This window comes from Callithrix jacchus, chromosome 10 (assembly GCF_049354715.1).
Source record: "Callithrix jacchus isolate 240 chromosome 10, calJac240_pri, whole genome shotgun sequence".
Taxonomy (NCBI): Eukaryota; Metazoa; Chordata; class Mammalia; order Primates; family Cebidae; genus Callithrix; species Callithrix jacchus.
Window position 1 is genome coordinate 111,352,172 of NC_133511.1, and position 14,311 is coordinate 111,366,482.

Sequence of the window (14,311 nt, forward strand, 5' to 3'; positions counted from 1 at the left end):
TGAGTTCTGGAGCCAGAAGCCCTGAATTTAAATCCTGGCCTCACCATTCACTGCCTGCACCATCTTGAGCAAATAAATCACTTGAATGATATCTCCGTGTCCTCCTCCATAAGACAGAGGAAGTGATAATATCTACCGCCCAGGGTTGTGGCGAGGATCAAATGAGATGTTAGTTATTGTTCAAGGGTAAAGGGGAGGCCCAGGAAATCGTTATGGGGCTGAGGAGGGAGACGGTATCTGTACTGGAGTATCAGGGAGGGGTTCATGGGGGAGGTAGCACATGACATGGGCCTTGAAGCCTTCCATGGGCAGGGCAGGGAAAGGGACATACTCCAGGCAATGGGAACAGTCTGAGCAAAGGCACAGGGCACAGCAGCTAGGGCACAGCTGTCTCCCTTTGTAGCCCATTCTCTACCTTTGTGAGTCTGGTCCCTCCTACCTTCCCACACTCACATTCACAGCTTCAGTGAGAAAAAAAAAAAAAAAGACACAGACTAGATATAATCTGAGGCAGAGGGCAATGGGGTCTGGGAGCAAAGAGAGCGTCCATTCACTGGAGCCATCCAGGGAGACTTCCTGGAAGAGGAGGCTTTTGAGCAGAGCCTCAGAATTTGAAATAGATCAATAGAGGATTTCAGATGAAGGGGACAACCTAAATGATGCTGTACAGGTCTGATGCAAGTTCCCATAATAAGGAGCATAAATGAGTGGGAGAAAACCGATGGGATTGTACTGTAAGATGGGGGAAGATCAAGGCAGGCCTTGAGTGCCAGTCTAAAGTATAGGCATAGGGAAGAAGAGTAGATGCTATGGCCAGAGAGGTGAGTCTGGGGCCATGAAGAGGAGGTCTTCCATCAGAGAAGTCCAGATGGAGGATTCACTTGATGAACACTCCAAGGACAAGAGGAGGTGATGCAAGGAGGGACCGTCGGACTTACTGGAGTCCAAGATGAACCCCAGGGAGAACTGCAGTCTTTCCTTTTGGAGTTGGCTTCTCCCCTGTCTCATCAGCCTCTTCTAAACCAGCAGGGTGATTAAATCTGGAAGACCCTGGCCCTGAAGCCTCAGGAATTCAGGTCCTAGGAAGCCTCCCTTCCTTGAGGAGACACCACCCCACTTTGGGGCCCTTTCCAGGCAGGTCCAGAAGAGCTCTAGGCCTGAATGTAGTGTTACCCGCCATCGGGTCCATCCCCAAATTCAAGGCATCCCTGGGCATGTTCCCTCTCCTGTGCCCCTTCCCCCAATACAATTGGGTCTCTAAATTCCGGTGGCACCGACGGGGTTAAAGTTGGCTCCTGTCACCGCCTCTGCACACCCCCGCTCCAAACCTGCCAGCTGCAGCGGCGACTGCCTAAGCCCAAAAGCGAGGGACTAGGCAGCGGTGGGGGTTGGGGGGACACACCACAGCAACTGAGTGACAGGCGGCGGGGTGATGATTGGCAGCTGCCGAGCGGCCAGCACGCGGACGGGGGCTGGGGCGCAGAGGTGGCCGCAGAAGGCGCCCCACACCGCGGGCCTCTCGCGCTGACCTGGGTTCGGGCCCGTGGTGGGCTGGGCCGGGCTGGCTCCCTCCGTGCCCAGTGCGGGCGGGCTGGGCGGGGCGGCGCCCTTCCCCCGGACCCCACCGGCTGGCGAGTGTCTCTAAGGTGACACTCGGGTGCGCGGCAGCGGCGGCAGCTGCAGGGGCTCGCTCTCCGCCCGGGCTCCGGCTTCGCTCCAGCCGTCCGGGGGGCGCAGCGGAGCACAGAGCGCAGCTCCCCGACTCCAGCCGAGGACCCCCGCCCACCAGGGGCGCAGGAGGACCCCGGCCGGCCTCTCCCAGGCGCAGCGCCCAGCATCTCGCGGCTCCTGTCGTCTGAGTGCCGGCGTCGCTAGGGACCTGCGGGACCCGGCGCGTCCCTCCCTCCCTGCCTCGCGCCCCCCGCCCGGGCGAACCGAAGACTTGAACTTGAGCTGGGCGCCCCGAAAGGCCGCGGGAGCCGCGGGCGGAGGGCGGCCGCGCGATGGCTGAGGGGCCGGGCGGCGGAGGGCAGCGCGGGGACTGGGCTGGCAGCGGCCGGGCGGCGGAGGAGGAGGTGGTGCGGCGGCGCTGCCGGCGCGGGGAAGAGGCCCAGGTCGCGCAGTCCTGGCCCGAGGGCCCCCGGGGCACGGCCGCTGTGCCCCCGGTGGAGGAGCGGTTCCGCCAGCTGCACCTACGAAAGCAGGTGTCTTACAGGTAAGGAGGACACGGGCAGAGGGGAGCGCGGCGCTTGGGACCACCCCTCTTCAGGCGTCATTGCAAAAGCGTTGATTGTGCGCCCGCCGCCTGCCTGGCGCTGGGAGTTTAGAGATGACCACCGAGGGTTCTCTGCCTCTGGTGTCCAGCGGGAAGGAGGAAGCTTCTGGGACTCCTTCTCTGCAGGAACCGTGAAAGCCCCATTCATTCAATATGCAGTAACCGAGGGAACTGTGTACCAGGCGCTGAGGAGACGAAATAGCCAAACATTGTTCTTAGAAACCTCTATCTGCTGGGGAGAGCCAGGAGATGCCCCCTGGCCCTTCTGGGGGACAGAGGAACCCCCTCTTCATTCAACAGGTCTATCCTGAGCTTTCCCTTGGGTTGAGTCTGTGCTAGGCACAGGCTTTTCCCGGGGGAGCCCCTACGGCAGATGATGGGGAAGGGAATTCCCTCCTGAACCCTGTGCCACAGCAGGCCCTGGCTGGCCAGGGACAGAGGGAACCTCCCACACAACATCTTAATTCAACTGTCTTCTGCCAATGTCAGAGTCCCTTAGCCTGCCACTTCTGCCCACAGGTCATTTTGGAGTGGGCCCCAGGTGTCATTTTGATGACCTGGGGTAGGAAGTTATTGAGGGACGTCCCTCAAAGCAAGGATGGGAACGTTACACAGAGGGTGGAGCTGGGACAGCCCAGTACACACCTTACCTTCCTCTTCCTCTCCCAAACCACAGCCTCAACTTGGACTTCCTGCCCCTCTCAAGCCCCTGGCCCAGAGTGACCTCCTCTGGAGAGTCCAGCAGGACCACTGGGGCAGCTGCAGTCCTTAGAGCCATCGCCTGGTTGGAGAGGACAAACTCCCTGTCCGCTTACAACCATGGGGAGTTTGGGATAGTCTGAGGCTGCCCTGGTTCTCCCAATGGCTTCTGGGAAGACACTTCATAAAACTTGCCCAGCCGGCTGGGCGTGGTGGCTCATGCCTGTAATCTCAGCACTTTGGGAAGCCGAGGTGGGTGGATGATGAGGTGAGGAGTTCAAGACCAGCCTGGCCAAGATGGTGAAACCCTGTCTCTACGAAAAATACAAATATTAGCTGAATGTGGTGGCAGGCACCTGTAACCCCAGCTACTCGGGAGGCTGAAGCAGAAAATTGCCTGACTCTGGGAAGTGGAGGTTGCAGTGAGCCGAGATCTCGCCACTGTACTCCAGCCTGGGCCACAGAGCAAGACTCCCTCTCAAAAAAACAAATAACAAACAAACAAACTTGCCCAACCCCAGGAGCTTGAAAGGCCCCAGTATTCTTAATGGCTCTGGGGCCATCAGGTCTCCATCACTTGCGGGAGGAAGGGAGAGAAGGGGAAGGGACTTTCCAAGAAGGGAGATGCTCCGAGCAAATGGGAAGCAGTCTAGGTTCCCATGGGCCCTACCTCCACCGTAGGGTGTACGAGAAGTCGTGGGTACACTGGGCTCCAGTACCAGGTTCTTTCAGAACACCTCGCCCAGGGGTGCGTCATCCATCCCATGCCTCGGGGTGGGGACAGAGGAAGCTCCTGAAAGTCCCCCTGGAGCAGGAGAAAGTGCAGAAGGATTCACAGGGGTGCAGCAAAGAATGGAGACTCCTGGGGGAAATGTTGGCCTAGGAGTCAGAGGACCTGGTTTCTACTCTCAATTCTGCCAGAGACTGGCTGTGTGTCCTTGAGCGGGACAGTATCTCTCTCTGGGCCTCAGTTCTGAACATAAGGGGATGACCCCAAGATTTGCCTTGGCTGTGGGTCAGAAACAAATCACAAATGGAAGCCATAGTGGAGTAGAGGCTTAGAGGGCAGGGAGCAAAGAATAATTAAAGGTCTGCCAGGCACGGTGGCTCACTTTGGGAGACAGGGGAATCACAAGGTCAGGAGTTCAAGACCAGCCTAGCCAACATGGTGAAACCCCGTCTCTACTAAAAATACAAAAAATTAGCTGGGTGTGGTGGCGGGCCTGTAATCCCAGCTACTTGGGAGGCTGAGGCAGGAGAATCGCTTGAACCCAGAAGGTTGCAGTGAGCCGATATTGCACCACTGCACTCCAGCCTGGGCGACAGTGCAAGACTCCATCTCAAAAATAAATAAATAATGAAAGGGATGAGATGGAAAATGTCACCCAGGTGCACACACACATACACACACACACACACACACACACACACACATCCACAGCGGCAAGGGCTGAGATTCCCCAGGGTGGCCCCAGAATGGAGGCCCCTCTGCAGCCCAAACAACTTGGAACCTGTGATCATCAAGGATACCAGGTAATCCCACTGAGGTCCCCCCAACCCCTGCCTCTAGGTTACCTGTGTAAGGGCAGCAGAAGACAGCACCAGCGTAGACTCCATGGTTACCCCTGGACAGAGGAGAGGGATAGGACACCTCCCCACTCCCGGGGTTAATCCAGGAACCCAGTCTCAGTCTCATAGCCAGACAAGGCATGGAGGCAAGGAGAGCCCCCGGGTAGTGGACAGAGAGACAAGCCCTGGGAAAGAGCCAGAGGCCCTTCTAGGCCCAGGGGACCCCAGGGGAACAAGCTGTGCTCTCCGGCTAAGCCCTCCCTTGTGGCTGCTGTCCTGAGTGGCCTGTGGCTGCCTTGGTTGGGGGGTCATGGGGGGGCGCGCTGAGGGTGCTGGCAGGAGCTCAGGCCCTTGGTGGCCCTTTTCCACGTGCCACAGTTCCGTGCAGCTCCGGCTGGCAGCTAAACCTCCCACCCTGCTGTGAGGAGTTGCTAAGAAAAGCAGTTGAAAGCCCCTCCCAGAGCGAAAAGGCTTTTAGACAGAAATGCGGGGGCAAAAAAATCTGAGGGCGAGGAGTGGAAGCGGAAGCAGGCTGAAGTCCTGGCTGCTTCTGACGTAAGTGAGGACGGGGGCTTTGGCAAGACACTAGAAGCTTCCAGGGGTGTGGGGGTTTCTCAGAAATAGGTTTCCTTCGCCTCCCAGAGCCAGCATGGGCTGGAAGCAAGCCTGGCAGCTTCGTTAGGTGGATGGAGAGATGGCAGGTGCGTGCCCGCAGAAACTCAGACACCTGGAAAGGCAGGGGAGGGGGAAGGGCAAGAAGGCAGGAAAGTAGGCAAGGGAATAACATGAATGGGGTAGGTCCTTGTTTGGTTTAAATGCGTCCTGGTTTCCAATAAGTCATAAAAGGGCAGGGCAGGTCCAGGCACAGTGACTCATGCCTGTAATCCCAGCACTTTCAGAGGCCAAGGCAGGATTATGTACACGCACATGTATAATTTGGGACCAGCCTGAGTGACATAGTGAGACTTTGTCTTTAAAAAAAAAAAAAAATTTTAGGGCTGGCGCGGTGGCTCACGCCTATAATCCCAGCACTTTGGGAGGCTGAGGCGGGTGGATCACGAGGTCAAGAGATCGAGACCATCCTGGTCAAAAAGGTGAAACCCCATCTCTACTAAAAATACAAAAATTAGCTGGGCATGGTGGCACACGCCTGTAATCCCAGCTACTCGGGAGGCTGAGGCAGGAGAATTACTTGAACCCAGGAGGTGGAGATTGCAGTGAGCCGAGATCGTGCCATTGTACTCCAGCCTGGGTAACAAGAGCAAAACTCCTCTCAAAAAAAAAAAAAAAAAAATTTTTTTTCCTTTAGAGACAGGGTCTCATTTTGTCATCCAGGCCGGAGTGCAGTATCATGATCATGGCTCACTGCAGCCTTGACTCAGGTGATCCTCCCACCTCAGCCTCCTGAATAGTAGCTGGGACTACAGGAACACACTACCATGCCTGGATAACTTTTTGTATTGTTTGTAGAGACAGGGTTTCACCATGTTGCCAGGCTGGTCTTGAACTCCTGGGCTCAAACAATCCGCCCACCTTGGCCTCCCAAAGTGCTGAGGTCACAAGCATGAGCCACTTCTCTAGGCCTCTACAGAAGGTGTTTTTTATTTAATTAGCTGGGCATGGTTGCATGTGTCTGTAGTCCCAGCTACTCAGAAGGTTGAGGTGGGAGGATTGCTTAAACCCAAGAATTCAAGGCTGCAGTGAGCCACGATTGCGCCACTGCAGTGGAGGAGGGGAGACAGAACAAGATCCTGTCTCTAAAAAAAACCAGAGGGCAGGGCAGTAGCGCCTGACATATTGCATCTCCATCTGGAGGGAAGGAAAAGTAACTCTCATTCTAAATGATCAGGGTTGGCTCAAAAGACCATGGGAGAGCGGGCTCCAGCTAGGCAAAGCCAGAGTGGGGCAAGAGATCAAGAGATGCTGGGCTTGGTCTGAAAGGATCAGTTCAAAGATGCAGGATTTGGAACTCCAGAATTAAGCTCGGTGGTTTCCAAACTGGATCACCTGGGGGTCTCTTTTAAAATTGATTTTTATTTTTTTGAGATGGAGTCTAGCTCTGTCGCCCAGGCTGGAGTGCAGTGGCATGATCTTGCCACCACCACTTCCAGGTTCAAGCAATTCTCCTGCCTCAGCCTCCCAAGTAGCTGGGACTGCAGGCACCTGCCACCACACTTGTCTAATTTTTGTATTTTTAGTAGAGACGAGGTTTTGCCATGTTGGCCAGGCTGTTCTCAAACTCCTGACCTCAGGTGATTGGCCCACCTCGGCCTTCCGAAGTGTTGGGATTACAGGTGTGAGCCACTGAGACCACACTTAAAATGGATTCTTAAGCCCTCTCTCTAGAGATCTTACTACAGATTGTCTAGGTTGGGCCTGGACATCTCAAGGCTAAAAACCTCTCCCAGGTAATTTTGACAGTGGAGCAGATTTGGAAACCGCTGGTGGTGACTGAGAAGAAGCTGAAGGAGAAAAAGAAAGAAGCAGGGCAGGGAAAAAAAAAAAAAAGGCCAGGCACAGCGGCTCACGCCTGTAATCCCAGCACTTTGGGAAGCTGAGGCAGCGTATCACAAGGTCAATAGATCAAGACCATCTTGGCCAACACGGTGAAACCCCCTCTCTATTAAAAATACAAAATTTAGCTGGGATGGTGGCACATGCCTGTAGTCCCAGCTACTTGGGAGGCTGAGGCAGGAGAATCACTTGAGCCTGGGAGGCGGAGGTTGCATTGAGCTGAGGTTGTACCACTGCACTCCAGCCTGGCAACAGAGCGAGACTCTGTCTCAAAAAAAATATGGAGGGAGGGGGTGTCCAGTGTGAGATGATTCATTGGGATGTGGCTGGCAGATGGCTTCTCTGTGCTGAGTTCTGTTTTGGCCCCAGAAGGGCCTCCAAGAGAAGCCAGTGCCTCTACTTAGTGTTCTGGGCCTGGGCCAAGCACTGCCTGAGGGAGAAACATGGGAAACAGTCCCTTCCCTTAACAAAAGTACAACCCCCAATGCAGGATGAGACAGTAACTGCTTCAGGCTTCACAGGACACTTGACTGCCATTGTGGCACAAAAGCAGTCACAGATGACGTGTAAATGAATGAGTGGCCAGGGTTCTGGTAAAATTTTATTCATAGACACTGAACTTCACATTTCACAGAATTTCCAGCAACACAATACCATTCTTTTGCTTTTTCCCACTCATTTAAAAATGTAAAAAGCATTTTTACAGGGTGTGGTGGCTCAGGCCTGTCATCTCAGGACTTTGGGAGGCCAAGGTGGGTGGATCACCTGGGCTCAGGAGTTCAAGACCAGCCTGGCCAACATGGTGAAACCCTGTCTGTACTAAAAATACAAAAATTAGCTGGGCGTGGTGGTGTGCATCTATAATCCCAGCTACTCTGGAGGCTGAGGCAGGAGAATCACTTGAACTCTGGAGGTGGAGGTTGCAGTGAGCTGACATCGTGCCACTGCACTCCAGCCTGGGCATTCTTAGTTCCTGGGCCCTGCAAAAACAGGCAGCAGGCTGGATGTGGTCCCGATCCAGTAGATGAGACAGGACAAGCTCAAGGGAAACCAGAACTGAGGCATCTGGATGGACCTGAGCATGGTGGGGCTGGGGTGGGGGGTGGGGGAGACTGTGGCGCCCGCATCCCTCGGAGAGAGGCCATGCAACACCCGCCCACGCAGGCTTCCGGGTCAGAGAGACCTGGGTTCGAATTCCAGCCCTGCCCCTTCCTAGTTGGGTAAGAGGCTTTCACTTCTGACCCTGTTTCCTCACATGGAAAATGGGAACAATAATACCACGTCAAGAATGTGACGAGGAAGGTTCAAGAGATATGAGATGTCAAGTTCCTGACTCAGAGTAGGGGTAAAACAAGTTAGAGCGCTTGTCCAGTGTAGCTGGACCTCTTGGTGGGTTCCGGAGGCCCAGTGAGGCATGGGGATGGAGGCTGGCCCTGAGTCACAGAGGGTGGTGGGACCCACGGGTGGCAAAGTTTAACAGAGACTGAAAGCAAGGGCTGAGCATGCGCGCATGTCCCGGCTGACGGTCCTCCCTCTCCTCCATCCCTGCAGAGGGACTGGGGGCAGGGACTGCGCACCAACTGGCAGAGGAGAGTGCCCCCTGCCATGGGCGCGCTGCTGCGGGTACACAGCTCCTTGAGGGAGGGGCACCTGATCCAACTCTCCCTGCGGCTATTTACCAGAAGCTAAAAATAACCCAAGAGTGACAGGGAGATGGGGCCGATTTGTAATTTAAATAGCAACAGGAGAAAGCAAGGAGCTGCCAGAGATCACTTTCTGTCCTGAATTAACAATGCAAAACCAGGGGCAGGGAGCTGAGCTGAGCAGGGGGAGGGGACCAAGGCCAGAGGAAGCCTGGGGTCCATCCCTTTTCTTTCCTTTGGGAAGGGCGGGGCCCAGGCCCAGCCCGGAACTCCTTCCCTGCCCTCCGGGACCTGCCGTTCTGGCTGACCAGTGAGTCAAAGGCCAGAGAAGGAAACTGCCACACTGTCCCGAAGGCCAACATGCAGGGATCGGGGCTTTATCCGACCCCATTTTGGCACAAGGAGCTTGGCATGTGCCCCCAGCAGCCCATGTCCCCCAGTCCCCGGACTAAGGGGCACAGCTACTTGGGCATTTTGGAGGGAACCTGGGAAGGCCAGTTTGATCAATGGCATTTGAAGAAGGTATTTAGTGGCCCGTGGGCCGAGCATGGGGAAGCCTGGAGTGAAGTCTCATTTGTACCTCAATTTGTGCCTTTCAGAGTATTCAGAAAGGCCCCTCCGGGGTCCAGGGTGCCAGGGACAAGGGATAGTATGAACTGGGGAAGACCTCTCTTCAATGACATACAAAGAGGATGGGGAAGGAACTGGGACTGGACTCCAGGCTTCTGCAGGGCTCCCCTGTGATTGACCAGGGCTCTCCGCCTACAGATGCCTAGAAAGGAAGGCTAATCAGAGATCACAGAGTAGGCAGGGCCTTGGGGGCCACTGGGCTGCAGCTTACAAATGAAGAGCTAAGATTTGCAGAAGTTAAGTCATGTGTTAAGATCGCAGAGTCAGGAGCTGGTGGGGCCAGGATCCAGACTGACATCTGTTTCTCTCCAAAGCCCTTTCACTCTGTCAGGTTCACAAGGGTCTAGACTTTCGTCCTTAAGGATCTTTGCTTTCAGCCCTGTACAAAGTGCACATATCCCTGGGTGGGATCATAGAATGGGCAGTAGGGGGCTGAAAGGTAGCTACGCAGTCCAGGCTCATGACCCTATAGATGGGGTTGGGAGGCTTGGAGGGCAGGAGATACACTGACCCTGTTGTGGGGGCTTGGTGTAGTCCAGGCTGGGGACAGATGGAAACTCTTTAGAGCAGATGCCGCTGGCCCAGAATAAAGGGAGAGCTGTGCAGGCTCCTTGCTCACCTCCAACCCAGGAACTTTGGAGGTGCCGAAGGAGAGCTTCCAAGAGACTTGGGGGTTTGGGAAGGGTGCGGTGACTCACGCCTGTAATCCCAGCACTTTGGGAGGCCGAGACGGGTGATCAGGAGGTCCAGAGTTTGAGACCAGCCTTGCCAATATGGTGAAACCCCATCTCTCCTAAAAATACAAAAGTTAGCTGGGCGTGGTGGCGGGCACTTGTAGTCCCAGCTACTCAGGAGGCTGAGGCAGGAGAATTGCTTGAACCCAGGAGGCGGAGGTTGCAGTGAGCCGAGATCATGCTATTGCACTCCAGCCTTGGCGACAGAGAGGGAAAAAAAGAGAGAGAGAGAGAGATGGTGGTTTGAAGAACCACCTTTGTCTGCTGGGCTGCCAGTGCTGTGCCTGCAGCTCTCTTGCCTCAGCGGGAGAGGGTCTCCAGCCCCTCCGCCAGGTTTCCGCCTGCTCTTGACTTTCACGAAGCTGCCCAGAAGGAACCTAATCAAATTTCCATCTGTTGCTAGCCAATGGCACCTGCAGCCCAGCTCAGACACATCAGTCTCCTCTCTGGGGGCAGAAGCTCAGCTCCTGGGCAGGGGCCAGTGATCAGCAGGTGATCCCAGGCTCTGGGTTGCTCCCAAGGGCTTCAGCAGGTACCCAGACCACAGGCATAGCTGCTTGGGAGGCAGGCACTTAGACTTCAAAAACCTTGTAGGACAGGCATGGTGGCTCATGCCTGTAATCCCAGCATGTTGGAAGGCCAAGGTGGGAGGATCACTTGAGGCCAGGAGATCAAGACCAGCCTGGGCAACATGGTAAAACCCTGTCTCTACTAAAAATACAAAACTTAGCTGGGCATGGTGGCACATTCCTGTAATCCCAGCTACTTAGGAGGCTAAGGCAGGAGAATTGCTTGTGTTGTATCGGATGGAGCACAGAAAGTCAACACCAAGACAAAAGTATGCCAAATTGCAGGGTTTATTGCCGGCAACCATGGAGGACTCACGTCTCTCCAACCCGTGGCAGAGAAAGAAGGGTGACAAGACCTTTTTATACCCGCAAAACCACCTTGGGAGTGGGGGTGAGGAGTGGAGATGGGAATGAAAGCTGTCAATCACCTCCTAGGCTGAGACGAGGGTGAGGGGGCTCCAGACATTCCAAGGGCCAGGGGACTTTTGTCATTCTGATTGCCACTTAAGTGGTTTACAGAAGTCAAGATAAACATTAGTTTATACATTATTTGGACAGGTGTGGGGTCCACAGATTTTTCAGTTGCTTGGCTCCAGGATGGAATTATCTGGGGGTGCTTACTCTGGTCAGTACCGGTAAACAGAGGCCAGCAATTCTGGCAGTTACAGATAAGAGGAGGTATGCAGCTTTACCTCTCTTTGCATTTTGCAAAGTAAACTTAGCAGTTTACAGAGGCCATGGCTAGCAGTCATTGTGAGGAGAATGGAAACAGTTTTGTCTCTTCATAAAATGGCATTGTACAGGTTCTAACTCTAGGCTAGCTATATCACACTTGAACCCAAGAGGCAGCGGTTGCAGTGAGCTGAGATCACACCACTGCACTCCAGCCAGGGCAACAGAGCAAGGATCTGTCTCAAGAAAACAAAAAACAAAAAAACCCCTATGGCCACTTATGCAAACAAGAAGCCAGTTTCCCTCCCTCCCTCTTCTGAACACCTATATTCAACCCATGGTGACTTCCATAGGAAGTCACTGAGCACAGACTCATGTACCCAACACTGAGCTAGGAACAGCACAGGGTTCAGGAATCTTTTTTTTTTTTTTTTTGAGATGAAGTTTTGCTTTTGTTGCCCAGTCTGGAGTGCAATGGTGTGATCTCGGCTCAGCCCAACCTCCACCTCCCAGGTTCAAACAATTGTCCTGCCTCAGCCTCCCGAGTAGCTGGGATTACAGGCATGCGTCACCTCACCCAGCTAATTTTGTATTTTTAGTAGAGACGGGGTTTCTCCATGTTGGCCAGGCTGGTTTCAAACTCCCGACCTTAGGTGATCCGCCTGCCCTGGCCTCCCAAAGTGCTGGGGTTACAGGCATGAGCCACTGTGCCGGGCCAAGGTTCAAGAATCTTGTAAGGAAACAAAACTAATGTGCACAAAAAAACAAATGATACAGCATTAACATTGGGAACAAAAATGAGCATTACAGGTGAGGGATGAGCAGGGAGGGTGAGATGTCAGCCAGTCAGGAGTAGGATTTGACGCTTGGTAGATATTTCTGAAATGTTTGTCTTACAAATGAATGAAGGAATGAATGAGCAAAAACTTGGAAATCAGGAAAGAAAATTCAAATGAAAGTGTCAGATCTAAAGGAGATCTTAGACATCATCTGATCCAACCCAGAGAGGGTAATGAGTGGCCCACAGTCACACAGCAAGGGCAACAGTGTGAACCAATGAACTCCGTGTTTGGGGCTCTTTCTGCCTTCCCACTCTTGCTGCGTGAGCTGGGTCTGAAGGATGGAGAATATGATTGGCCAAATACTCAGGGAAGACGGGTTAGGGGAGCAGCATAGGTAAAGGGAATGGCAGGGGTCAAGGCCACAAGTGGAGGGAATGTGAAGAGGGGGAGGTGGGGGGTTTATTTAGCACCTGCTATGAGGCAGGCACCAGCTTGGTGTGAGCTGAGAGAAAATCTCTGCAGGGAAAGTCTGAACAAAGAGGCAGAAAAGCAAGAGGACCAGAGAGCATAAAGAGCCACGAAGGTCAGGCCAAGGAGGCTGGCTGGGCGGGTTTTGAGAGCAGAGGATGCCCAGGTCGTGGGTTGAGTGTTCAGTGCCCTGGTACATTTGTTTTCCCCAGCTCCCACTTGCTCATCCAGGCCACAGAAAGTAGAACACCATCCTCTGGGGCCTCCACAAAGCCCAGAATAATTTTCTTACCCAGATTCTTCTTCCTGTGTGTACCTGGGTGGATTCTGAGGGGTCCCCAGCTTCCCAGGGCTGGCACATGTTGTCCTAGGAACTGCCAAGGGCATCCTCCCTACTCCCATGCACCTGTCCCTTCCAGCCTTGTCCTCCCCACCGCATCTGGAAAGCAGAGATGACGCTGACAGCGCTCAGGAGTACAAGATCAAGGTAGCCCGAGTCCCACAGTCAGGACTGCCCTGCTTCTCCAAGCCTCCAGCCTGCCTGCTTCCCCTCCAGGAGCCCCATTTCCTGCTCTCTGCTGCTCCAGGGCTGCCAGACGCCTCAGATGGAAAACAAGCCCAGCCCCATTTCCTCTGTTTAACTGCTCAAGCTACTTGCAAAATGCCTGCAAGAGGAAGACAGGGCCCTGCACAGGCTCCTTCCAGAACAGATCTTGGCCTGGTGGGCAGAGTCTCCGATGAGGCCACAGCATATAGGACCCATCTTGAGGCATTCAGAGATAATGGGTTGGAAGAAAAACTGAAGGAAAGTGGGGACTGAGCTTCGGGAGCATTACTTGGCCATATCCCTTACCTCAGAGGAACAATAGGATGTTTTATTGAAGGGCATAGATTCTGGGGCTAGAGTCTTGCTTCTATCTCTTACCAGCTGGGTGACCGTAGGCAGGTAAGCTTAGCAGCTCTGTGCTTTGATTTCCCCATCTGTAAAAGGAAGAAAATAAAGCCGGGCACGGTGGCTCACGCCTGTAATCCCAACACTTCGGGAGGCCAAGCCAGGCAGATCACATGAGGTCAGGAGTTCAAGACCAGCCTGGTCAACATGGTAAAACCCCGTCTCTACTAAAAATACAAAAATTTGCCAGGCATGGTGACGTACACCTGTAATCCCAGCTACTAGAGAGGCTAAGGCACGAGAATCCCTTAAACCTGGGAAGCAGAGGATGCAATAAGCCTCGATTGCACCACTGCACTGCAGCCTGGGTGATGACAGAGCAAGGCTCAGTCTCAAAAGAAAAAAAAGGAGGAAAATAACAAGGTCTACCTCTTAGAGTTATTAAGAGGATTCAAAGAGCTACATTACATATTCAGTAAGATTTCTGGCACAGAAATGTTCAGGAAATATTAGCCATTATCATATGATTACTGAGTATTAATTATTCATTACATAGCATGCATTTATTTTTATTTTTATTTCGAGACCGGGTTTCGCTCTGTCACCCAGGTTGGAGGGCAATGGCACGATCTCAGCACACCGCAACCTCCCCGTCCCGAGTTCAAGTGATTCTGCTGCCTCAGCCTCCCGGAGTAGCTGAGACTACAGGCACCCACCACCATGCCCGGCTAATTTTTGTATATTTAGTACAGACAGGGTTTCACCATGTTGACCAAGCTGGTCTTAAACTCCTGACCTCAGGTGATCCACCTGCATTGACCTCCCAAAGTGTTGGGATTACAGGCATGAGCCACTGCACCCGGC

The 14,311-nt window shown here is 53.8% G+C and overlaps 1 protein-coding gene across 2 annotated transcripts in view; it reads left to right on the top strand.

Moving 5' to 3' along the window:
- Nucleotides 1-1,643: 1,643 nt before the first annotated feature.
- Nucleotides 1,644-14,311, top strand: part of DGKZ (diacylglycerol kinase zeta) — a 48,955-nt gene continuing 36,287 nt past the window's right edge. The window contains exon 1 of one of the 2 annotated variants that reach the window (XM_035262501.3): nt 1,644-2,215. In XM_035262501.3, coding sequence (XP_035118392.2) covers nt 2,004-2,215 — 212 coding nt within the window. In that variant the 5' untranslated portion in view covers nt 1,644-2,003. The remainder of the gene's footprint in view (nt 2,216-14,311) is intronic. The other variant, XM_035262500.3, reaches the window with a different exon arrangement.